General features: G+C 39.7%; 1 protein-coding gene across 12 annotated transcripts in view; it reads left to right on the plus strand.

Moving 5' to 3' along the window:
• The window catches only part of MLLT10 (MLLT10 histone lysine methyltransferase DOT1L cofactor), a 173,438-nt gene that overhangs the window by 140,406 nt on the left and 5,598 nt on the right, over positions 1-27,434 (plus strand). For 11 of the 12 annotated variants that reach the window (XM_084859032.1, XM_084859028.1, XM_084859035.1 and 8 more), the window contains 6 exons: positions 10,264-10,381; positions 11,653-11,725; positions 16,023-16,177; positions 18,006-18,194; positions 18,803-18,891; positions 19,009-19,361. In XM_084859032.1, the coding sequence (XP_084715158.1) occupies positions 10,264-10,381; positions 11,653-11,725; positions 16,023-16,177; positions 18,006-18,194; positions 18,803-18,891; positions 19,009-19,361 (977 nt within the window). Of the gene's footprint in view, positions 1-10,263; positions 10,382-11,652; positions 11,726-16,022; positions 16,178-18,005; positions 18,195-18,802; positions 18,892-19,008; positions 19,845-27,434 lie in introns of all 12 variants that reach the window. The other variant, XR_014792417.1, reaches the window with a different exon arrangement.

The following is a 27,434-nucleotide window of genomic DNA, read 5'->3' on the forward strand; positions in this document are numbered from 1 at the left end:
TGCGTTGTTGGGAACAGCTAAAGAGCTGTCCGACAAGAGCAGCAAAAGCCCCTTCCACTCCTCGCGATCTCACTAGTGCTACCATTCTCCCATATCCCTTCTCGGCGCCCTCTCCCTCTGGATAAGTTTTTAATTATTTTTCTTTTTTTTTCATAGAAATCTTGACGAAAGAACATGTGCGAGTGTCCCAAACACGTTCATAATTTTTTTCTTGTTCCTGGCAAGTGCGCAGGAGGGAATGTCCACTGCTAGGAAATTTGCATAATTTTCACCTTCGTTTTACTGCTCTGTCTTGTCATATTGACAAGCGGGGGATATGGGTATGCTGGGTTCAATAGCACACAGGCAGTCTTGTGATCATGGGGCGGGGGGAGTTCCCCTTGTGAGCCGGCAACCCCAGCGGATCAATTGCAGAAAGGGCTGATGTAGGGAACAAGGAAATGAGGGTTTCTGCTACAAAGGCCCTTGGGATACGTGCAGGTAGTGGCCGCGAGGACAGAGAGGGACTGAGGGAGAAAGAAGCCATGGCAAGCCACCAAGCAAGAGATAATCTGCTGGGATTAACAGACAAGCCACCTGTTGTGGCTTATTCTCAGGCTGGTTTAGCGTGATGTGTGAACTCACCCTAAGTAGTTAATAGTTTCAGCTGTCTGAAGCAGCTCCACACACAAGTATGAGGGAGAATCTTATGTCAGGCCCTGAACTTTGTCCCAAGTTTCCTTGTGTTTCTGAAGTGAAAAGTGATACTTGTATCATTCCACAGTGACCTCCTCTGGCTGACATGAATAAAAGCAGCCATATCTAATCTATGTTCTCTCTTTCTCTCCTTATTAGAAGGATACTGCAAATAACATGTAGTATTTTCTGACACAAGAAATCAAATACTTTGTTTCACTTACGGTTATACTTAAGTGAGCTTGAACAGAATATGATAGAAATTTCTATTATATGGTGTATCCACTTGTATTTAAAATTTTATTTGAATATTACCAAATACTAGAAAAAACTATGCAAACCCCTCTCTTTGTCATTATGGCTGGGGACTTTGGGGGTAGGAGAGAGGAATTTACAGCCAGAGGGAAAATTCCACATAACATGTGACTCCACTAGAAGAACAAAGGAATCATAGTTGCTCATAGTGGTAATATTTAGTCCAATTAAAATCTTTACTTTTTAATAAACTGATTTCACTAATGTAGCCCTCCTGTATAAATATAATTCAGCAAGACTGATACAGTTACATGATTTTGCGCACTCTGCATGCTGAGACAACTGCATCAGTGTTTCAGTCCAGCAGTAAATGCTTTCTGCCTTCAAGCTGAAGCTTATTTAGTTGGGTTTATCTGGTGCTGCTGTAGCAACCATCAGTCTCCAGGCAACTGAGGCACATTGACCTCTTCGATGAACTGAGTGTAGCACTCCTTCAGTTTAGCTTCCTGAGACAATAGTATTGGTGAATGTGAAAAATGTTTATGTGTTTTTAATAAAAAAAAAACTATATGCAGTGAAAAAATGTCAAAATAGGTATAACTTTGGAAAGGTAGTCTGAAAAATCTTTCACAAGAATGGTCAAAGTTTGTTGATAATACAAAGTCCTTCTAAGTTACCGAAATAATTCTAATGTAATTTCAAGCATTTTGTAGATGAGAACAGTGTTCGAATTTGGCTGGTATGCATCACTAAGCACGCGTGTGTGTGTTGAGACACTTTTTAGTGATATGCCACACCAGTTCCTGATGATAACTTTGCTTGCTTTACTAAAAATCGTTTTTGTCCAGTTGTATTTATTGTGGGGAGGGTTGGAGCAAACATAGCCTCTTGTAAGAGTTTATATAACTACACTTACTAAGGCTGCAATCATATACTCGCTTAGCTTGGAGTCAGCCCTATTGAATTCAGTGTGGTTTACTTCTGAGTAGAAATATGTAGGTTTGCACAGCCAAATATTGATATAAAGTAAATGGTGCATTGGAAGATTTCATGTTCATGTTGCTGAACTTATGTGATTTCTGCTGCTAGACAGGTACAAGAATGAACTTCTATAATTTCTAGTTGTGTCCTTAACTGTAAACAGAAAAGGGCTTCCAATATTTGATATCATTCCAGCTTCAAAAAGTGATGTTGAAATGTCATGTGATGTGGAAAATTCAGATGCCAACATCCAGAATATTATGTCAGAGTAGAAATTCCTTGATATTTAATCAGAGGAGAGGCATAAATGATTTCCCTTTTAAAAACAACAACCTAGAGTTGGATTACAAATTGCACACTGATACACTAAGATCACCTATTTTTAAAGAGCTAATCTAATAATTTTTTAACATTTTGAGCTGGAGCATGTAAAATTATGGAATATTCAGGATTGCTCTTTTAATATAGTCCGTCAGCACCTAAATTAAGGTTTATAGTTGTTTCGTGTCAGTCCCTTTCCTTCTGCTTTAATTATTTGTTATACAAAGGGCGGGGGTCATAGAATCATAGAATAGTAGGCTTGGAAGGGGCCTATAAGACCATTGAGTCCAACCCCCTGCTCGGTCAAGGATGCTTTGACTTAGGTTCCTACATCTCCTAAATCATTCTGTGCCTTTTGGAGTGTTGATGTGTCTATACCAAATGCTGAAGCATTTAATTCTGCTGGACTCCTCCCATCTATTTTAATTCCTGTCTGTATTTCTGCCTCTGAGGCAAACACAACAAAACCAAAAGTCTGTGTTGCATCTTTAAAGTATTACCCTCAGTCATAGGGAGAGTGAATCCAGAAAACTAATATTGTATTAGGAGCACCAGGAGGTAATTTCACTTAGGGTGCAATTGTATAGGTTGGTCCTCATTAGGTGGAAGCAATCTCGAAGGCTTCCAAGTATCCAGTGGCCTGCCATTTTCCTCTAGACAGGCCTCTGAGCCCATCTACAGTAGTCGTGCTGCCGGGGGCAGGGCTGGGTCTGGAAAGGCCATAGGGAACACTGTATCCTGCCCTCTCCTCTTCCCTCCTTTCCCACCGGAACACCTCTCCCAGGCCCTCCTAGGCTGCTTTTGCGGCCTTGGAAAGCAGCCAGTGCGATTCTTTCTGCAGCAGCTATGCGGGGGAGGGATCAGATTCCAAAGTCCCCCTTCTCAGGTCATAGCAGAATCCTGTGGTCCCTGGGACACTGGTCCTGGGACCATAGGATTGCTCTCTCCACTGAAGGTCCTTCTGGAGTTGGATACTGAACAATGTTGTTGCAGCAGAATCTTCATGACTAACTGAAGTCCCATTGATTTCAATAGTCTAATCATGACTCAATACTAGAGTATGAATGTGGCTGGAGAAAAAGGAGCTGTGAAGATTTCATTTGTTACTGTTTTAAATTGTACCATTGTACGTCGCCCAGAGTGGCCGGGTGACCGGCCAGATGGGCAATTAAGAAATTTAATAAATAAAAAATAAATAAATTCAACAAAGTTGTGTCTCCACTTGATTCCCCAAAAACATTCTCTGTATCCTTCACATAAACTGTTCTGGTTTATTAGAGGATTTTCGGTATATCCAGTGGTGTCATTCTGCTAGCACAAAGCTTCTGTCCCTTGCAGAAATGCCATTTTCATCTTTGCGCAAGTATCAGATGCAGTACTTTGATTCCTCTTGTGCAAGCCATTGCCCAACTGCTGATGACTTCGTTATGCTAAGTTGGTTGGGCTAGGGTTTTTTTTTTTGTTTTTTTTGGCCAGTGCGCACACAATCACTGGTGGAATGTGCAATGGCTAGCAGAACACCTCTTGTACTTTTTCTGCTAGCATTACATTGGAAACACCCCATCATTACTAGCAGCCACCTTTTTTGTCTTTTCCTCCTAACAAATGTTTTAAGCATCTCAGTATAAAGTAATCATATAATTTAAGAAGAAAATTAGAACCTAGTTATTAGCTAGCAAATTAATGTATTGATAGTGCTGATTAGATTGCTCTATATCTAGCAGTGTCATAGCATATAGTTAAACTGTGTTGTTACACCTGTTCTTTTCCTTGGGAAATACAGAGTGTTCTTCAAATGAAAATATGATTTCACTATTCTTTTATTTGAAATTTTCAATTACGTGATGTGACGATTAAGGTGACTGTAGAGGCATAATTCAGCTGCAGATTTTTCCATACAAGCCTAGTTTAAATTAGCAGCAGTTGTAGAAAAACATAAATATTAACAGGTCATTAGCATTTTTTGTTGACATAGCTTACACTAGAAAAGTGAACAAAAACTGCACTTGGATAGCTTTATCATCCTAAGCATGCATCTTCCCCCTTCTATATATACGAATTAGAATTAGAATTCTAAGTTAAAAATGTACATTTATATGAAGAAAAAATTTCCAGGTAGAAGCAAGTAGTGAAAACTGTTCTTCATTTAGTTTTAAAGTACAGAAATAGTATGGAAATAATTGTGACCCCCAACTATTAACAGACTAATTCCGCAAAAGGGTATTGATTAGATATAAACTGATTAAGAGGGAGCTCTGGAATTGGTGGCTCAGTCCTTTCTTGTTGTCCTATCATGAATGAAGGAGAGTTCAGTAATGGTTTAAGTACAATTAAATCCCTCCCCCTTCTTTATGGAAGCTCAACTGTGGGCATTTCAGCATTAGCCTAAACAATGGTTTTGAATATGTTAAGCCCCTAACAATTAGAGAGAAGTTTGGGGCATTGAATAATGTGGAATGATGCAATTGAACCTGACAGCTTCAACAGTCAGCCTTCTCATGGGACCTGAAAGTTGTTCACACTTGGTTTCATCTCTCATCACACGCTGAGTATTAAAACCTTACTGGTGGGGAGCTTAGACAGGAATGGGATCTGTATCAGAATATATTTAATATCCTAAAAGTTAAAGTGATTGGGAGTTTATGCTTGATTGTTAAGATCATAAAACATTCTGTAATGTTGCTTAGTAAAAGTATAATATAGTATAATCTTTTTCCTTCTATCATTTTTTAAATTCAAAGTGATTTCTTTGAAATGTGATGTACAGATCATCTAAAATATTTGCTAGTTGTAGAAATAACTGCTAAAAACACTTTTTGTTCACCACCTAGTCTGCTGTCAGTTGTTGGTACTGTACTCATGTACAGATGGTTTCCATAGTCACAATAGGGTTCTGTTCTCTGTCTCTGTCTCTGTTTCTCTGTCTCTTTCTCTCTCTCATTCCTTTCTCAACCTGCATGTACGCAGGCAGTATAATGGGCTCTGGTACATGAGTAACCTGCACTGACCAGAGGGGAAGGGCTGGAATGGAAACAACCACATGACTGCCATTCCATATATTGGCTATTCATGCTGCCTGTGAGCCCATGGGCACACGTAGGCAATGGGAGGGGAAAACAAGGGTCTACTGATCCTGTGTGAATCCTTCATGCATGGACGCCAGCAGCTTAGGTGCACTGGGTCATGTCCTGTGTTTTCTGCCAATAACTCTATTCATATATCTTCACAGGAATATGTACATGCAATGTCTCACTTAAAACACTGGGTTATTGAGTTTGTTTTTCATTTTCATATAGTATGGGGAAAAGCATAAGCAGATGAATTCAATTTGATATGAACATTAAAGTGCTAGATTTATAATGTCTTCCATGATCTGCTTCTGTTTTCAATATATTGCATTACCTATAAATGAAAGGTATTTTGGTATATGTGTGAGCATTCAGAATCTGTGAGTTTGAAACAGTGTAATTTTAATTTTAAAAATAAGATCTCATTAGTACAGATGGATAGAAAGCATGTTTCCTTCTTGAGTTGATGCTTCTGGTTAAACCGATGTAGCTGAAATAATATAGTATAGTCTTGCAACTGTTGTGTATTAGGTGTGCTTGAAATCTATGACCTTAAGTGTATTTACAGGATGACTCTGCATTTTTAATAGATGTTTTCTTTAGAAAGCTGAAACATAGACATGCTTCTACTTCACTTTTAAATAATGCAGTAATCTAATACTTTACTTTTCTGCCAAATGAAGTTATCACAACCATGTTATTACTTAATCCCATTTTTCTTCCTCTTCTACCTATTTCACTAACAAAAAGACAGTAGCTTGATTTAGGGTATGGTTCTAGCTTCATGACCAATTTTCTACACATTTTGTCACAGTTTAGAAATCACATTGTCAGTATAATGTGTAGCTGCCAGATATATAACAGAAAACTTTAAAGTATCTTTAAAGTATTTTAAAGTTTAAATGTTAGATGATAAAATAGCGAGTGAACTACAGGTTGAGAAAAGTCCCCTCATCTTAAGTGTGGTTTAAAATCATGCCAAGCCTGATATATATTAGCTACTTTGCTGTTTCGGTTTTTCTTCAATAGATCCTCAGTAGAGACATGTTAGCTTTGCCAGAGTTTGAACATTTAAAACAAGTATTAACAGATCTGTGCCTATTGTCTGCCTTGTTTCAATCAACAAAGCATATATTCTTCCATTATTAAAGCTGCAGTCTTAACCACACTTAAAGGGAGTAAGCTGCATTGAACATAAAAGGACTTATTTTTGAGTAAACATGTTTAGGATTGCACTGCAATACTTATTCACACCTTTAACTGAACTAATTTATTTTGTCTCCAATCCTGAACCCTATTATATATATGTCCATGTTGTGTTGATTTCAGTGGGACATAGGTCATTATACCTGAGTGTACAATGGATCCTTTGAAACTGTATTTATTACAAATGTGTATATTATATTTATAATTCTCTTTAACCAACCTAGTGCCATCCAGATGTGTTGGACTACAACTCACATCACCCATGATAATTGGCCATGCTGGCTGGGGTAATGGGAATTGTAGTTCAACGCATCTGGAGGGTGCCAGGATGGAGAAGACTGATATAAATCTTGTTTTTTATTTAGATAACTTTTCAATGTACAAATTAATTGGGTTTTGTTCTTTTATTTATAAGTAGTTGATTGGACAGATACTATAATTGGAAAGGTACCAGCAATTTTTGAATTGTTTGACAAGGCCAGTTATATAGCCTGATATAAACCTACTACTTGCAACTAAGGCTGCAATCCTATACACACTTACCTGGGTGTAAAGCCTATTAAACTCAATAGGGCTTAATCTACTATACAAGTAGATTATGTATAAGATGGTACATATACAATTGGTGGCTAGAATCCAAATGCATCTAATCATGTTTCTTGACCAGCAGATTCTTATGTTGTATAGCAAACTGCTTTTTGAAGTGAAATGGGATCTCAAAAGCAGTTTGTAATATGTCATGGGGCTTTGCTGTTTAGAGGGGGGAAGTAGCCCCAACTGGACTTGCCAAAATGCAGCTCTGTAGATACTTACCAATGGTTCTATCTTACAGAGGTATGAAAATGCTTGCAGCAAAAATGTTCATTGAGGAGAACATCAATAGGGTATTAATATTCTACTTACACCAGTGACTGTTACTGTATAGGAAAATAGGCTTAGTGTTTTCCTTGTGCTTAGAGGGGTAATGTAAAGATCTGGATTTTTTCTAGATTTATTAGACCAGAAAAATAATTCTGCAAATACTCAGAGCTCCAATGTCGTATCTGCCTTTTAATCCCGTTTTAACTGTTATGCCTTTTGGGAGAGTAATCAAGAAGACAGTAAATAAAGTATTAAGACTTGGGTCAAGCCTTTATTTCATATGACTCTGATTTTCTTCTGAAGAGTGTGGTTTGTTCATAACTTTATACAAATGAATTCAGAACTGCACATGTAATCCATAACTCTACTGGCTCATCCCTGTACATGCATGTTCACCGCTTGATGACTACAGTATCAACTGACAACTTATGGGTGTGACTGAACCGTTGCAGGAGAGATACCGCAGAGAGAACTTTCTTATTGGCTCCTTTTATTTTGCTGCTTTTCAGCAGAGCTGTTTTGCATATTCAGGGCTGTAGTCCTAAGCATACTTGCCAGGACTTGATTGTCATTGAATACTAGCCCTCTTCAGGTGTTCAGAAGAGAGCAGCAGGGCCATATTTTTATTTTATTTATTATTTAATTTATTAATCGCCCATCTGGCTGGTCACCCAGCCACTCTGGGCGATGTACAACATACAATAAAACAATAAAATTCTACAATAAAAACATTTTCTAAAATACCCTAACCCACCCCAAATGCCTGCCTGAACAGCCACGTTTTTAATGCATAACGGAAGCTCATCCAGGTCCCACATGCAACATTCCTGTCCCTGTGGGATGGAGCTTAAAATGTTCACATATTCAGAGTGAAGTTCTGAAGGGACTGTCTTGTCCCCATCCCCAAATCTAACATGGTAAATGATCAAAGGAATCGGCTCTTATGGTTCTCTTACAGCGTGACAGGAAGACCTGTTCTTTGGATTTGGCTATTGGCATGTCACAAATCAGTAATGAAAACATCGATATTTCTGATGTGTATTATGTCATTTCCCCTTCCCTGGTTGCCTTGGTGTTTCATATTTACGTGTTTTGTTTTGTAGGTGTAGTCTATTTATTTATTTTTTTGGCTGGCCTTACTTTCCTGCTGATGTGTCTCTGTAAAAAATATTCTGTTGGAATGGGATTCAAAATAATCTCACCTAGTTTTCTGAGTTCGTATTTATATATATTTTGTCGGTGCCTTGTTGGCACATCATAATAGAAAAACCTGTGGAGTGGCTATTGGGCATAATCTCCAAATGGTTTCTAAGCACGGGTTATCAACCATCACTTGAAATAGTTGATAAATGTATACATTTGTAGAAGCTTAACATGTTGGCTAAAGACCAAAGCCTGATGGCAGAGTAAGATTCTTCTTGAGGTACAGGTTATACTCTGGAATATTTGCCTTGAAACAGTATGTTTCCATTGAGTGCACTTACACATTTTTAGGGGACAACCCAGCCGAATTTTAAGCACTTCTAAATTCTGCTGATTTTAGTGGCAAGTTAAGTATATGATTAACTCCTTTTACTGAACTCAGTAGTGTATATAGTGCAATGTTTGCTCATGAGTAAGTCTCCTGTGTTCAGTAGGGCTTATTCCGTAGTAAGTATGCTTATGATTGCAGCCTATTCAATAAAATAAATAATAATAATAATAATAATAATAATAATAAAATAATTAAGCACTTTAGTTTGGTTGGGTTGTACTTAGAAGGTAACTTATTCTAAAGAGAGCTCTTTGGCAAGTTCAAATTTAAAACTGTTCATAATTTCAGATTTGTATCTAATTTTCTGTGTGCCAAGCTCATGAGGCTGAAATCTGTAATATACTATTCTTAGAGGTAACTGTCTGGAAAAGTAGTAGCAGTACATCTGTTGCATTAAGCTTCCAAATTAAGTGTTTAAAGGCAATATGTTAGTCAAAAGTAACATAGTCAAGGGTAGAAGCTATTTTTATTACACTGGATTAAGCAAAAGTTCTGCCAGCCTCCTCAGTGTTATCTCTTCAAGGGTTCATTTTCGCTTGTTTGGCACAAGGCCCAGCAGAGACCTTCAGAATTGTGGTTAGAAACATGAATGAATGAGTACAAACTTTGGATGAGCTCTTCAGTAAGTCAAGCTGGCTAACTGCCAAAAATGCATTCCGTATAAGGGCAGAGCTGTGATTCGCTGAGCCCTTTATTGTATAGAAAACATACTTGTAATGGCTGCTTTGCTTTCGGTAAAATAAAATACAAACAAAAGTTTGGTTTCCTTATGTATTGAAATAGGAAGTAACCAAATAGTGCGCAGGTTTCACTAATGACAGAATACACCAAAGGAAATATGACTCTGTGTGGTTAAACTATAAAGCTGGAAGTTGGACCTTTTGACCCCCGTTGCCTTCTTGTGATGTAAGAAACGCGAGCATTTGTGAGACATCTGTTGTCTACCTGCCCTTATTTTGTAAATGGTTTAATAAGATTAAATAATTAGTATAACTACATGGTCACCATGTAGCTAAGTCCTGGTATTGCCAATGTGATTTGGAAATGTAAGCCATTCTTTGTGTACCCAACATACTGTGTGTGTACCAGTTTCTTTGAATTGTAATTCATGACATTTTTGGTAAAGCGCAATTGAATGTTGGAATGCATGTATCAGCAAGCTGCAAATGAGGCACAGTTCAGAAAGTTTTGCAAATCCATTTCTTTAGTTCTAAGTTTGATATAAAGAGTGTACTTGATCAACATTCTTGGATTGCCTATACTGAATTACTTTAAAAAATATTTTAATGCTTTAAGATTATGCCTTTAAGTTTTCCTCTGGAAGTTTTTAATTTAAAAGATTCTAATTCTACTTTTGTGCAGGCAAGCACCCTACCTGGAGCTTCCCTTGGCCTGCCTCCATCTCATGTGTATGGCATTAGGCTGAATCCCACCTCAGCAATGGCAGCACATACAGCTCAGTCTGAAAACAGTCAACCAGGCAAGTTAGAGTTCTTCAAAGCATCTCTTTTGGACGGTTAAGTTCTTTACTGCCTGCTTGCTCTTTAATTTAGTTATGTATTCAGCAGCTTGCTGCATTTTGGAAGTGAATGCTGTTTTGTACAACAGCGACTTCTGCAGTATCTTTCTACTGTCTGAAATGTAAATGTTTAAGCAGAGCCATGAACAGGCAGGAATGCAACAATGTCTCCTGTGACTTTTGTGATTGATGCATTCAGTCCCCTTAGTTCTCTGCAATGAGAGTAGTGCAGCACTGGGTTTTGTTGTGAATAGTTTAAATCTTTATTTGCATAATTCATGAAATTGCATGATATACAAGTTTGTATGGCCGAGATTATGTTTCACAAGTCACGCAATATTTAGTAATCGTGTGAATATTTGCCAGTTGATGTTTTTATAGCATTGGCGCATTTTTGAAAAAAAACAGCAACACACATTTTAATGAGCTCCTGGATTTGCTTTGTTTCATTCCATCCTTAAGGATTTGTTGACATGTCGTAATAGTCATGCCTGTCTGGGGGAAGGGAATGAGTTTAGCAGTTTACCAAGAATGGATCAGTCATGTCTTGCCCTCTAAGAGGCCAGAGGTCATTTGCTGCAGAATAGGGGGAGGGCAACCTTGAAGGGGGCAGATAGGGTTATTTTATTGAGAGGCCATAGGGAAAAATAACCCCTTTGAGTCCTACCAAGCAAAGCGTTTCTGTGTATTTGAGTCATTTTAAATACCTCGTAGTGTCTCCTCTTCTTGGATATAATAGGTGTTTTTTAAATGCATGCCTTAACATTTGTTAGTAAAACTTTTCAGGGGGAAAGTTACTGATAGAAGTGAATACACAGTGCTGTATATAGGTTTTCCTGGGATGTAAAGTGTTAAAAAAAATACAAAGCCTGGGGATTTGCTGTGATAAGCATACAGATTAGCTGTCCACAGCTGTGATTCATTACTTTCGCTGCAGAAATTAAAAGTGGCTGAGGGGAGGGTATTGGAAATGCAAACCATGCTTCTCTGCTGTAAAACTGAAAGCAATGAAAGGAATGAGGCTAATCCATGGCCTGCTACACCCAGAGAAATGTGTACGGACAACGCCTTAGCCATTGCATTTGGCAATTTTAAACTAGTAGCCTTCTCCTAGCATTCTCAGTAACTCCCAGATACTGGATTATGTTTTTAAAATTACCTCCATATCTACACCATCTTAAAATCTTATCTTGGAAAGAGTCACTCTTGGCCGTGAAATATTTACTCTGCAGATCAAGATCTTGGAGACAATAGCCGGAGCCTTGTTGGCAGAGGAGGTTCACCCAGAGGAAGTCTTTCACCACGGTAAGCAATATTTACCCTCGAGAGTTAAGGCAAAGAAATATTTTTAAGGTGTGGAAACTTTTTATCGGTCATGCTTACATTTAAGTTGAAAAGATACAGAAAAAATATAAGTCCAGAAGGGTTAAGAAAAAATATTCTGATATTACTGTAATTAAATAGGATTATATAATAAAATAATGAATACCTTTACCTTGAGTATTAAAATGGCTTCAGGGAACTCTGCATTTTAATTTTTTTATATAATCTTGGCCCGACTATATGGTTAGTTTTATATCATTTGTATATAAAATCTCATGCATCAGCAGTTATCAAGCATCCTCCATATTTTTTAAGAATGTTGAATGTAAACATTATGTTTTGAGTGGGGAAAAGCTAGGTAACAGTGTAGAAAAAGTGAATGCTTCTCTTGAGCTGTGAAATGGACATTCTAGAAAATATAAAATGACCAGAATTTATCACCAATAGCTCAGTCTGCTTTCTGCTGGTGTATTTGTTTTAAATAAATAATATTTGTTGATTCGTGTCATGTAAAGATGGTACCGCACTGCTTGGGTACTGGCTTCAGTGAAAGATTTCTTCATAATTATTGGATGGCATTCTAAAGCCATTTCATTTTATGGTACAATAGCAGTACATGCTGTTACTGGTATCTATGCAGTTATTTAATAAGTTCGTAATTAAAAAAAAACACATTGTTAGTGGAGGCATGTCAATGTCTCATATCTAATCAGAAGTGCTGTGTCATGTACAAGAGTAAATTAACTGTTAAGTGAATGTTAGTGATCTGTGGCCTGATTTTCAATAGCCTGCAAATCCCAAAGACTGGCTGAAAAATATATTCACCTCTGTAAACCAGGCCAATGTTGTCTTAAAGACAAATCCTTGAAAGCCTTATGAAGCAGACTGTGACTGACTCCAAGTTGAGCCTTCTAGATATATAGATCTATTTCCTTATGCAGTTTTAACTCTGCTGGAACTGTTTGTAAGGTTCCAGTCTGTATTAGTTTATTTAAAATTAAATAAAACTGAGGATGTAAGGTTTGCTCATTCTTAATGTTGTGGAACTCTCAGCCTTTTGAACAATGTTTAGGTCAGATAAACGTGTGACGTATCAAATCACTTTTTTTTCTTCAAGTATTTTTATTAGGGAGTTGCCCCTTTTTCAGAGCTTTTTGATAGAGGAATGAAGGAATATCAAGGCACAACCCAGACAACATTTATTCAGTTTCCTGAAGTCCCTTTGATTTCACTGGGATTTAGGTATACCTATTTTATTTTATTTTTTGGATTATGGACCAAAGCTCAGTTTGTATTTTATAAAGTATTAGCAATAGGTTGGTGTGGCATAAGATTGCACATAAACGTATTACCATTATTCACAGAAGTTTGTCAATAAAATATTTTCTGTATATATGAAACAGTTTGGAAGATGCACATTCTTGTAGTTATAGAATCCATGTAAATCTCTTGCATTTCAGTTTTGTATCTTAAATATTACATAAACAAAAACAGAAGAATTTTGGTTATTTCATAACGTACTAAAAATGTTATGAAAAATTTATTTAAGTCAAAAACATGTCTGTCTGTGACAGTGTGTATGGAACAATACAATGGGGCCTCTTTGTGTCTTCTAAATCACACTCAACTATTTTTAATATAAAAGCTGGCAGATTAGATCCAGCCACTGACCTTTGGTGAACCTAGCACCCTGTCTCCAGCAATGGTTGAGACTGAATGCATCAGAGGAATTATTCAAGAAATAAGCAGGTATGGGGTGATCTGCTCTCTGTCCCCCCCTCCCCATTCTGACATTCAAAGGGTTTAGATTTAGTGCAATCTACTAAGCATCTATGCTTGTACAATCTCTCTAGAGCCTGTGTGAGGCTCCCACAATGCATCCAAATTAGTGCAGGCTGTACAGTACTTGAGGGACTCTGCACCCTTTGAGAATATGTGGATAAGTGCACTAGTCACATTGGCTAATAACCACTGACGGATGTCTCATCTTAATTTATTTAATACTGTATTAAGTACAGTATCATGTATTGTCTTTTATGACAATAGAAGTTGTAGGTTCACCATGCTTTGTATGGAGGAACAATTAATTTGGTGTCATGAGAATTCATGTATTGAAGTGAAGACTATAAAGTAGTTTCATATTCACTTTCCATTATTTATGATAAACTTCTATCCTATGTTCTCTGGAATGTTCATTTAGACTGAACAATTCTGGATTAAATTTAATGTTCTATGGAAGATTTTCAGTATTCCAATAATTCTGTTAACCATTCTATAAATATTTCCTTATTATAAAATATCATGATTAAATTATGCCTTGAAAGTATATAACATGGGGATTCATAAAGGAGAATTACATAATTCTGTGCATTTTCTCTCTACTAATACTTCCAAGCATCCTGTTTTGCTGTGATTGCTGCAGCTCATTGAACTGAAGTTTATAGTTAATTATCTCGAAGATCTGTTTCCTGAGTGGTAACCACTTAAAGAATCTAAAATTGTGTATTCGTGGCTAGGGTTTTTCCCAACATATTCACTTGTGAAAACTGGATTTCTGTGTATGTCCCAGTAACCTGTTTTTGTTCTTTAAGAATAGCATCTAACTCTTCAGAGTCTTTGGCGTCTATAATATATAACAATTTTTATACAGCTGTGTATTACCAAGTAAAGTCTATTACAGGGCAGTCCTATACATGCCTGTTCAGAGGTAGGGCCCTTTGAGTTCCAGGTAAATAGGTATAGGATTGTAACATTCATTTCTTGGTGCCTTAAACTAGACTGAGGTGGCAATCTTATACCTACTTACATGGAAGTAAGTTCTGTTGAACTCAGTGGGACTTTTGAACAGATATGCATAACTACACTTGAATTGAAAGTTACTTTGTCACAAGGAAAGAGAGAGAGTCATTAGCTACAGTAAGTAATCCGCTCTATATTGAGTCCCTGTTTTTAAAAAAAGATGATAGTACTTGTTTAGTAATTTTCTGTATGGGCTATAGGAAGCTCTGAATCCATAACCCATGAGATCACTAAGAGACCTGATACTGGTTCAGTTGCTTCCACGTTATATTGGGTTTTAACTCTGTGTTAGCAGTATATGGGCTTTTTGTATGTGCCCTCTACTGTGAATAAGGCTTGGGGTAAATGTATTGTGCTCAGCATTTAAGATTCTGTGTTTTAGTTCTTATCTTGACTACTGTGAATATCAGAAGGAAATGACAGTATTCTTGTAACGAAGGAGGCAGGAGGTATTTGAATTCACCAGCATTTTAGGTAGGCCAATATACATACTAAAGAGGGAACTCTTGAAATCCACTTAATTTTTTTAAAGATGAGTTTAAACATGCCTTAGTATAAATGCAATGATGTAATATTGATAGGATGCTGCTGTAATGATGTGTCTCTGCACCAACACAAAAAATGCTTGGCACTCAAAAGGCTCAATAAGGTCACAGTCTTCAGAGTAATTCTAATATGCTCTCTAGTTTTGTATGCGTGTTTTTAAAAAAATAGGAAATAAAAGTTTTCAAATTGTTAAAGTATATGTCACATTAAGTGCTGATCAGGATTTCCTGTGTTGTGACCTAAATTAGCTGTACTGTCTACATGTGTCTTTAATACTTTCTTGCATGTCATATTGATTGCTGTTGTACTTCAAAGGGGGTTTTGTAAAGTGTATAGCTATACAAAGATCCTATATCAAGTCATATAGAACTCTTGCCTTTAAATAGAGGTCACTGTGGTGTGTTTTGTCTGTCCCTTAGTTATTCTTTGGGCCAGATTCTGAGGATATTTGATTGGACTGCACCATATTTTCTTCTTAATATCCTGTAAGAGTATTCATGGAAATCAGTTATGTGGCAAAATTACACAGGAAGAGTAAGGGAGTTAAATAACTTTAGTTGTTTGTCAAAGTCCTTATTTTGTTTGGCAAGAGTGTTAAGTTACTTGTTTATATCAAAACATTTTCTGCAGAGCTCTTACAATTTATCAATAAAACATCTATACATTAGCAATGTTGCTGCTGTCTATGCAATGTTAAATTAGTTTATCTGAATAAATGAAGCTTTGTGTTTTGTACAGAAATCCTTGTAGAAAAATGATCATGCCGGGATTTCTTTATTTAAACTATTAGTGATGAGAGCCAGAGGTTTTAGGCATGTTAAGGAATGTTGGTTGCAAGGAGTTAAGAGTTGCTAAGAAAGCTGATGTGTCTTCTATGTATATTTCTCCCTCTGCCTCCCTGTTCTTTTAAGTGTAATTTATCATCTTTCTACAGGTCTCCCGTAAGTAGTTTACAGATCCGTTATGATCAGTCAGGGAACAGCAGCGTGGAACATTTGCCTCCAGTACCAGCTACTATAGAACAACTTCTGGAGAGGCAATGGAGCGAAGGCCAACAGTTCTTGCTGGAACAGGGCACCCCTAGCGACAGTAAGTACTTCATACTGTCGTGCCTGATCTTTCAAATTCTCAGCATTGTTAACCATGTGTGGTGATGGCCCTATTTATTATGTAATGAAATATCCATCAGGGGGATATTTTATGATGTGTATAAATTTTTATGTTTGAAAGGTAATGCTGATTCCTGAAGCAGTTAATGTGTTAATCTGGTTCTGACTATCTGTTCCTCTCTTGTTATGGAAAAATACTTGCCTGGAATGTAGGGGAGTGACTTAAATTTTGCTCCAGAATCTTCTGGGGGTTGGGGAGGATCTGTGATGGGTTGAAAAAGGAGGCATAAATTTATTTTGAAAAGATATGATTTAAATGATTGTATGAATTTTATTGAAACTATGTTGGATTTAATGTAATTATAGTATAATAATATGCACATAAATATTCAAATTGGCTTAAAATATTATTTTATTATTTATCAAAAATTCCTTGAGCATCCTCTCCTAGTTGTTGTTAGTGAGTGAAGTGCCATCAAGTTGGGTTTTTTTTTTTTTTTTATGAATGGTACCCTGACAAAAATGCTAATTGTGAGGAAATTCATGCAGGGATAATCCTTTAAACATGATAGCTGGAGGACAGGTTTAGCTAAGTCTTATTGCATCTCATTTGGGCACACTGAGAGTTCCTTTGTATGTTCTTGAAGAGGAGGGATAAAAGGCTAAATCCTTGGGAAATGACCAGATGTGCCTATACCGGTATACTTGTGTCTATCTTAGGCCCAGAGGTCATGTTAAACAAATACAATTTAGAATTTTAAAAGTGGCTTTTCTTTTGCTATAATGGGCAAACTATCTTGCATGTTGGCTGATGCAAGTCCCAAAATTCATCCAAAATCCAAATTTGAGAGTAGAAGTGGATGATCTTTGGCTGAGGATGGGCTTTATCCACAGGAAAAGGCCAAGGACTGCAGGGCTCCTAATACTCCCTGCTGCGTGCTCTTTAGAGGGACATTGAAAACAGCTGGAGTCTGTTGATTTAAAAGCAATAAAAACAAAGTAAAAGTTTTCATTGATTACATAAATTTGCAGGGTTTTCTGGTAAGGAGTCAACAGAATAGTTTTCCCCCTCCGACAATTAAAAACAACACAAAACTGTTTTTAGAGCATAATGGCATATTAAACTTTATAGCCCAAGTCAAGTATCCTTTTCTCAAACAATTATTAGATAATAGATATCCTAAAGGAATCTTTCCTTCTCTCTCTCTCTCTCTCTCTCTCTCATATTCCCTGCCAGTTTTTAAATCTCCGTGCTTCAAAAGTGAATATAACTGAAAGCACATGCACTACAATTTGTTCACAGGCTTTGGTAGGACAAATGATTGCATGTGTGACAGGGGCTTTTTGTGCATTAAGCTGGGTCCAGGTTTGAGGCCTTGGGCTCTAAATATGTTTGCGAGAGACTGAGAACTTTATGGCCTTGGGGATCTCCCAAATATTTTGGTACAGGGGGCATGCACACAACCCTTTCTGTAGGGGCACTGGGCTACCTGCAGGGCATACAGTAATTTTAGATAAGAACTTTTAAACTGCAGATATGTGGATAAATAGATATGGTATGTTTATCAATTAGTTCCTCTACTTCTCATCACGTCTAACTTCAAAGGGAATTTAGATCATTTTTCACCTCAGCTCTGTATCTGAGAAGAAGGACGTCACTTAAAAAGTAGAGAAGTACTCTCCAATAACTTACTTGCTCATCTTGGTATGCAAAACCTGAACAATATAAGCAGTTATTTCTTAACACAATAACACTTTCCAATGGATTTTTTAGGTATTTAGATTAATTGGTCAACATTTTTGTCTAGTTTTAGGCATGCTGAAGTCATTACATCATCTTCAAGTCGAAAACCGCCGCTTAGAAGAACAGATTAAAAACCTGACTGCTAAAAAGGAGCGCCTCCAGCTACTAAATGCCCAGCTTTCGGTTCCTTTCCCAACAATAACATCCAATCCAAGTCCTTCTCATCAAATGCATGCATTTTCAGCACAGGCTGGTAAGGAAAGGAGTAGTTGTCTCTTATGTTGAGCTCCATCAAACTTTCAAGCAGGCTTACCTATATTACCATTACTTGTTATCTGTATGCGAAGAAAATTCATGGAATCATTTTCTTACTGCTTTCTTCTACGATGCAACCTGTAAAATCAGTAATTCCTGAGAAACTTTTTAAAGGGAATGCCAAGTGCACATTAGACTGTGAAACCTTTAAGGAAGATAAAAAGGTGAGAATGACTTAAATGGTCAGTTTTTACAAAATTCTTGTGTTTTGCAAAATCACAGATAAAATTAATAGTGTGAGAGGTTCCCTGAAATGTTTTTGAAAGTGCAGTTCAAATGTAGTGCTTACCTTTATGAAATAGCAATGTTCTTCATAAGTACTTATGTCACTTGTGTTTAAATTAATGTTCAAATTAATGTTCAGGAGTAAAAATCATTAACATAAATGGATCAAGATTTCACTATTAGTGCATATCTTTAAGATAAAATGAATTTAATTTTATGTAAATGTTCTACATAGAATTAGGTTTTATACCTTCTAGATGCAGAAGTTAATGTGCTTTTTTCCTTTTCTTTTTTTTTCTTTTTTTTAAATCATCACTTTAGCCACTAACACTGATTCTTTGAACAGCAGCAAAAGCCCTCATCTGGGAAGCAGTTTTCTACCTGACAACTCCCTTTCTGTATTAAATCAGGTACTGTTCCTTGCCTTATTCATGCATTTTAGACTTCTGATAGCCTAATATTGCATCTCAATTATATGTTGCTGTTGTGTGAAGTTTGATACAGCTGAGCCTTTGTGTTTTTATTAGGATATAAACTCCAGTGGACAAAGCAGCAGTAGTTCCTCTGCACTTTCCACTCCCCCACCTGCTGGGCAAAGTCCAGCTCAGCAAGGCACAGGAGTTGCAGGAGTTCAACAGGTCAATGGTGTGACAGTGGGGGCACTTGCCAGTGGAATGCAGACTGTAACATCCACCATTCCTGCAGTGGGTGGAATAATTGGAGCTCTGCCAGGTAACCAGCTGGCAATCAATGGAATTGTTGGGGCTTTAAATGGGGTAATTCAGACTCCTGCCACAATATCGCAGACCCCTTCTCCTCTCACTCACACAACTGTGCCACTGAATGCCGCACACCCTCTGCCAACTACACTGAGTAACAGGTAAGCTTTTGCTCTTGTTTTGTATTTCTAGGTCATACTTGCAGCATTTAGTAAAGCCTATAATTTTCCAGAATAGCTACTTCTAGCTTTAAAATGCTGAGGGAAGAACTATATTATGTGTGCCAACAAAACAGCAAAGTACCTGCTATATTTTAACTTCCTTGTGAATGCTGGTGAAAACTAAGCAGTCATTGCCTGTTGAATCTCTCTGAATTATAAGACATAGGGCCAGTTCACATGATGGTGTGTGGGGAGTGTGCGCGCGTGTGAGATTGAGAGAGAGAGAGAGAGAGATGGCCATATCACTGTGTAGATGCTTTCTCATAAATTTTCTTCTTTCTCCTTTGTCCTGTCCTCACCAGCACAGTTTGGGGGCTTACACTGCATGAGATGGTGGGGAAACTGCATATGTGATGATTGGGTTTAACAAGGATCTCCATAAATGCCCTAAAGTTGCCACATCCCTATCAATGTGTTGAAAAGGCAAGCCACATGAACACAAATATGTTGGTTATAGGAATTGTTTTCTCCCTGATAGTGGTATTAAAATAGAATACTTACGTGATAGTGTGTATTGTATTGGCATTTTAAAATGGTATATAGTTTACAGAATAAAAATGTTAAAAATAAAATGGCCCTACTTAAAATGATAACTTCAATATGTACCTATGTCTCCTTGACTTTAGATGACAATTTGCATATCACAGGCAGGACAGCATTCAGTACAGGGATGAGTCTACCACTTGGATTGGGAAGGCAGAGATTAACAAAACACTGTCAGAGGGGGAGAGACCTCTCTCTGCACCCCTGTCACATTCCTGCCTGTGACAGAGAAGAGGATTGTGTCTGTGAGGGGGGCAAAGAACTACTGCCCTTCTGCGTCATTTCTGCAGATAATCCACTGTTCCACTCACTTAGTTGGGTTCTGCTGCCCAGGGTTCTTTCTCCCTCTTCTAATCCTCCACACTAATTTCCTTCTCCACTTGCATCCCAACCATGCACCTTTTCACAGGCATAGCGGGGAGAAGGCCTAGAAGGCAAACTGGGCCAGGTGGATGGATGAAGCACAGCAAGAGCAGAACCCTAACTGAAGCAGCATGGTAGTTTAGTACCACTCCATCCAGTCTAACAAGTCTCCTGAGCCATACTCACAACTGTCCTTTCCCCTGTAGTATAGTGCTTGGGCAACTGCTGCCCTGAGTATCCACACAATTGTGCCTTCTAGCCTTAACTGAAAGTACAGGGAGACAGGCAGGACTACCCTTGCAGCTTGGAGGCTAGCAGCAGCCCCTGTTGCTTGGAGGCTATAGCTCGTCCTCTCTGTCTCAGGTTGGGGTGAGGGGGAACTCAGCTGCAGAGGGCATGGCAGGGCACTCTGTCAGCCTTTCCCTACCAGAAGGACAGATGGGACACAGCAGCTAGACACCTCAGCACCCTGCCATGCTTGCTAGCTTGGCAATATAGCAGGGTGCCCAGGCAGTTGCCAGTCTCCATGTTCTTCTTTGTGGTCTTTCTGCATCACACATATGGCCTGTGCGGAGCCTCAATCAGGAACCTTCTATAGCTGGGGATTTGGGGGTGGGAACCCCCCTTCAGAGCGCATGTCCCTAGCGGGTTTCCACCTATTCCCTCAGTTCTCTCTTGACCAATATTGTGGAAGCCTCGTAGGGAACTTTCTCTGTTCGTTCACATTCCTGAAGGAAGTCAGAACTGCTGAGGACAAATTATCTTTTTTCCTCATCTTTCTATCATTTTGTTCTGTTCTGACTATCATGTTTTTCTTTTAGTTTGTTTTCTGTTCGGGATCTCTGTGATTGCATGGGGGCGTATGGCCCTTCAGGCCTCTTTTTCAAAAGTGAGCCCATTGCAGCAGTAAGCTCCCTCCAACTGATGGACACCCATTGTGTCTTCTATGCTTGGGAGAGGGGCACAAAGTAGAGAACTGTTCTTTCTGCCAAGTGTTTACAAAGCAGGTGAGGCGAAATTGGTCTGCCTCTGTGCTATACTTTGGGAATGAACCTTGGAGGCAGTGGATCCTACAGGGAGCAGGACAAAACCATAAATGTCTTAAGGTGTCCAAGGACACCCTCCCCCCTTCCCGGGGTGTCTGTATTGACTCTCCTGCACAGGGCTGCGCTTTGAAGCGCACCATGGCAAAGACACTTTCAAAGAAGGCGAGGGCTCACAAGACTTCCTCAGAACCAAAAAAGAAGTCGTCATTGGTGGACAGGCCTTCCACAGCCTGGATGTCTAGCCTGACAGTATCTGTACCAGTTCTACCAGCAATGCTGGCTGTCAGGGGTCCTCGCTTCTTCACCATAGGACAGGATGAGAGAGACATAGGGTCAGTGATTTACCTTTATTCAAAGGTGAATTAGGTGACACAGACCACACTTCAGAAGTATTATTATTATTATTATTATTATTATTATTATTATTATTATTATTATCCTGCCTTTCCCCCAATGTTGGGACTCAAGGCGGCTTTACAACATTAAAAACTTGTACAGTTAAAACATAATAAATAGAAATATACAAAAGTTAAAAATATAATTAAATCATCAATAATATTAAAATTGTATAAAATAACAAAATTTTAAAAGACAGAAACAACATAAACAATAGTACTACTCCATCATATTCTCACAGGTCCAGACTATCTATCCCCAAAGGCCTGCCAGAACAAAAAAGCTTTTGCCTGCCTGCAGAAACATAGCAAGGAGGGTGCCACTCTCACCCTCCTGGAAAGGGAGTTCCAGAACCTTGGGGCAGCCATCGAGAAGGCCCTCTCCTGCGTTCCCACCAGGCAAGCCTGTGATGGTGGCAGGACCACAAGAAGGGCCTCCCCTGAAGATCTCAGGGCACGAGCAGGCTCATAGGGAAGAATACGGTATTTCAGATAACCTGGAGCTGTATAGGGCTTTATAGGTCATGACCAGCACTTTGAATTGTGCCCAGAAACAGACTGGAAGCCAGTGAAGCTGTTTAGCAAGGGAGTTATATGCTTCTGTAACCAGCCCCAGTCAACATTCTGGCAGCAGCTCTTTGAACCAGCTGAAGTTCCTGAACACTCTTCAAAGGCAGCTTATGTCATGTCACTTAAGCTTAGAAGTTATAAATCAGTTAACCTGAGAACTAGTGGTCCAGCACTCAGATTAAGGAACAGTCCAGAAGTAAGTACATAGTCATATTCAGAGACTTAGCTCTGGAACAACATTAGGGGTTCAAAGCTCTTTTAGAGATCCAGGTTCACAATACAAGATTCAAAAACAGGCTGTGGTTCACAATTCAAGAGGAGTCACGGCTAGAGCCCCTGGTAAAAATAAAGACATCCCCAAAAGAGGTGTAGCGTCAAGAATAGATGCAGCTAGGCAGTCCCCTCTGTTGGAGTAGTTCCTTTTATTAGGACTACTACATGGCAGGGGTCCAAGCTGAACTAAATGCAGGATTCACGAAATAATCAGGCCAGCAACCCCCCGACCAAATAGGGACATTCCTAGATGCAGGGTCTGTACACACGGGGGCCATTTAACTGACTCAGGTTCAGGATGCCGAACAGGATTAGGCTGGTTGGGGCTCAGGTGTCGCATAGGGGAAGACCTGGCTAAAGGCTTTCTAAGCAGCAGAGAACTTTCCCCTTAGGCCCCTGGAAGAATCTCATCCTGGAGTCAGGCCTGAAATCAGACAAGGCTAGAAATACACGCACACCAGCACAGATCATGTCCAACAACAATCTGCATTGGAAATGTCTACTGTATGGATGTCAAGGCAAACCAACTGTCTTAAAAGTTATTGATAGTCCAGACCAGAAGGCATTCTGGGCAATCACTGGTGAAGGTACTCAGTTCATGGCAAATAATAATCTGTGGTCTCTGAGAAGACGGGCATTATATTCCACAGCAGGTTTTAATAAAACAAAGTTCAACAAAGGTCCAGAGTAGATGACAAGTCCAGCAGCGAGGGCATTTTGGGAATCTGATCAATGGAAAGACCAGGGAGAAAGTCTAACAGGCAGTCAAGACGGTGACTGTTACCTGGCAAGGAACCAGATAAAAGTCCCAAATTCCTTGTGCAACATCAGTTTTAGAGTTTTCATATTACAAGATTTTCTGGAAGCACGAACAGACCGGGCAGAAAGTACTTGGCAAAGAAAGACAATTTCAGATGAGAAGTTCTAGGCAATAAAAGACATTGACACCAGCAAGGCTTCTTTGCCTGTGTATCAGCATATAAACCAGGGTGTGGTTTCTAAGCTCATTAGTAATTACTCTGTTCCAGCAACTGAATTTGACCCATAAACAATCAATACATCAAAGCAGGGTGTTTCTGCTCCACCTTCTTGGACTGACACTGCGAACAGAAATACACCCCTAAACAACCCTCCTCCCCTTATGCTTGGTTACCATGAAAGATTTCTCAGTAATAAATCAGACCCTGACTCAAGGCCACATCTTGCAGCTGTGTTTGATAAGACATTTCACTCTTTCAAATCCTATGCCTCCTTCCACCTGTAATTAACTGAGAATTTGGACAGTGATGAGTGTGGCTGCCAACTTCCCATGGCTATACTGGATTCTACATTGTGCTTCCCAAATTTGAAACAGACTCAGGTTCAGAAGCAGCAAGGCCTACTGGGCCAAGACAAATCCTGACACTGGCACCTCCACTGTTACTGGATTCTCTGATACCGCGGGTACTGCTGACATCAGTACCAACGCTGAGGCATGAAGTGTTAGAGGATCCCCTTGTCATAGCTTCTACTTGGAGGGTGAGATTGGAGAGGAGTCACCAGTGCCCATACTTCATCAGAGGCCTGATTCACGGAGAAGTAGGTCACCTTCATGGCATGGATGCTGTTCTCCATCCAGGTGGGGATCCCCTACTTCTGTCTCTTCCTCAGAGTGAAGAAGGGATTGGAGATCTGGATGGCATGAACAACAGTGCTGTCACTCACAATCATCCTTTTTAGGTTGAGATAGGCTGACACAGTCCTGCTGGGAGATGCTGCCTCAGCGTAGATACCATTTGGAAGAACCTCAGTGTGGATATGACTGACCTGGGGCACATGATTCCTGTCTATCCCACTGCAAATATCCAGATACTAGCTCACTGGATCATCATCATCCAACATCCACCATCAGCTACTGTTTTGAAGTCTCCACCAGACCAGGCCATAGTCTTAGCCCCTCACCATTGCTCCCCCTTCCAGTATTGCCTCCCAAAATGCCATCAGTGCAACCTGTGGGTATAGTACCTGCAGAGGTTCCCAGAATACCACCAACGACTGCACAACTGCTTGCATGCTACCTTCTGATCCTTGCCTACTCCCAGTCAGGCCACCTCGCTGCAACAGGTGCCTGTATTTCCATCAGGACTCGGTGGGTCACAACCTGCTTGGCTGCAAGAGGGTGTGTGTCTGCAGTCAGTGGTGGAGGATTACCACTCGGACTTGACATTCTATTCTTCAGCAGCACCCTCCATTTTGTTACCAGACTCTGGAGTGAGAAATCCAGACCCAGTGTCTCCTGAGGGCACAGGGCCATTCTCAAATTGGATTCAGAAGCAAATAGGCAGCCAGTGCAACCGATATATTATTAGAGTGACATACCCAGCTGTCACAGGTGTTCTGGCAGCCATATTTTGCACCAGCTGTCCTGGCAATAGTACATTTAAAGGACCTAGGTGTTGTAATAGATAACAAGCTGATATGAGGCAGCAGTGTGATGCAGCTGCTAAAAAAGCTAATGCAATCTTAAGCTGCATTAACAGAATCATGGAGTCCAAGTCACAGGAAGTAACAATTCTCCTCTATTCTACATTAGTCAAGCCATGTTTGGAGTATCAATGCTGGGCACATTTTAAGAAGGATAGCGACAAACAGGAGTGTGTCCAGGGGAAAGTGACCAAGATAGGGAAGAGTCTGGAAACCAAGTTCTATGAGGAATGATTGGAAGAGCTGGGTATGTTTAGACTGGAGAAGAGAAGGTTACGGGTAGACATGATAGCGCTCTTCAAATATCTGAAAGGCTGTCATGCAGAAGATGGACCAAAGCGGTTTTCTTTTGCTCCAAAGGGCAGGACTAGAAACAGTAGATGGAAATTGCGAGAAAGCAGATTTTGGCTAAACATTAGGGGGCACTTTCTAACAGTGAAAGCTGTTTGACAGTGGAACAGATTGCCTCAGGAGGTGGCGAGTTCTCCTTTGCTGGAAGTATTTAAGCCGAGGCTGGACAGCCATCTGTCAGGGATGCTGTAGCTGTGTTCTGTACTGCAGGGCCTGCATTTCACAGGCTAGATTATCTCCAAGGTACCCTCCAACTCTTTGATTCTAAGGTGGTATAGGTCACAGGAATAGCATCCCCAAATCCAAGCCAAATGTAAAACTCATCCTCCTAATGCAGAAATCATCCACCATTCAGCCTGTGCATGTCTACTCAGAAGAAAGTCCCATTGAATTCAATGGAGCTTACTTCCAAATAAGTCTGCATCTCTGCCCCCATATAGAGGTTTATTGAGGTTTACTTGTGATTGAGTGGGAGCCTCAGTAGTGAAAACCTTAGGTGTGACCAAGTGGGAGACTGTGACACTGCAGCAGCTCTGGAACATAACAACGCAGCTCCGGAAAGTAATGAGGAATGCAGAAGAATGGAACACCACACAGGTTTCCAAACTCTGAAGCATTCCAGAAATGCTGGGCGAGGACAGGAGTTGGAACATGAGGGAAGAGCACAGATTGTGTTCTGGCAATGTTGAGTCGAAGCCAAATAAAAAGAGGAAATCAAAGGAGGGGAAAAAGCAAGGGGGTATACCCAGCACCTCCAACTGAGTTTACCCCATCAGAAGGACTGGAGCCACTGTAACACCATACTTCCCAGACCCAATCTCGCCGGATGACCCAGAGGATACCATGGTTAATGGTATCAGAGGCTGTGGCGATGTCCTGAAGAGGGTTGCACTGCCCCCCCGCCCCGCCACTCCATTCCTCAGTGTAAATCATCCACCAGGGTGGCCAAGGTTGTTTGTGTCCTATATCTGGGCTGAAAGCTAGACTGAAATGGATCCAGATTATCAGTATCTGCCAAAACTGCAAGGATTTGTGATGTTACCACCCTCTGCAGAAACTTGCTTAACAGAAGATTTGACACTGGGCAGTAATTGTCCTAAACCATAAGCTCCAAATTTGATTTCGTCAACAAAAATCTTACAACCAGTCTTTTAAGAGCAGTGGGAACAACCTCTTCCCTGAATGAGGCAGTAACTACTTCAAAGGTCCAGAGAGTATGCATGATCAGAGAACAGATGAGTTCTGTCTCTGATCCTATCAGTGTTACGGCATTGAAGTCAATATGAATTAGAGCACTTTTATCGGCAAAATGCAATGTAAGCTAGTCACACAGCAGGCCCTTGGGGGTTCTATCCACTGATCTCTGGAACTTATATGCTGAAGGTTCTGTACCACTCCAAATCTCAGCTGGCTGGCAGCCTTTCAAGTTTAGAAGGGAGACTGCCTCAGAGCAATCTATATTTTGCTGCAAGTGACCAGGCATTTGGCTACTTCCCCAGTGGTCAAGTTTATCCTTTGTAGACAATTCCAGATTTAGTCTCTGACACCAGCATATTCCTATTACAGCAGATGTGGCTTCCAGTCCAGCAGTCTCTGCTGCTGCTACTTGGCTTCAGGCAGTTGCCCTGGTACACCCTGCTCCCTGGCCTACTCTAAATATGGCCTTTGCCAGCTTTTTGGTAGAAATACCAGATTTCTTGTTCCCTCCACATGAAAGGTAGAAATCTAGGTTTCCCAGTGTGTAGTGCTACATACAATCTGTTTGGAAATGCTGGGTAGGTCAAGTAGCATTAACAGGGGGAATTGGGAAAACATTGATGGGAAAGCCATATTTAGGTGGGTGGCAGGGAGGGAAATGTGAGACTACAAAGAGGTATGAATTATGAAGACTAGAATGGGGTAATGGGAACAGTTGCAGGACAGGCCACAAAAAAACTACATTTAAAGGAAGCACATAGAGATGATAAAAACTGAGAATGTGAAACCTAGAAGTCCAGGAAGTAACCGAT

The sequence above is a fragment of the Heloderma suspectum genome, chromosome 5 (genome assembly GCF_057233095.1).
Source record: "Heloderma suspectum isolate Gila_16-S chromosome 5, 16-S_ref, whole genome shotgun sequence".
In the NCBI taxonomy this organism is placed as follows: domain Eukaryota; kingdom Metazoa; phylum Chordata; class Lepidosauria; order Squamata; family Helodermatidae; genus Heloderma; species Heloderma suspectum.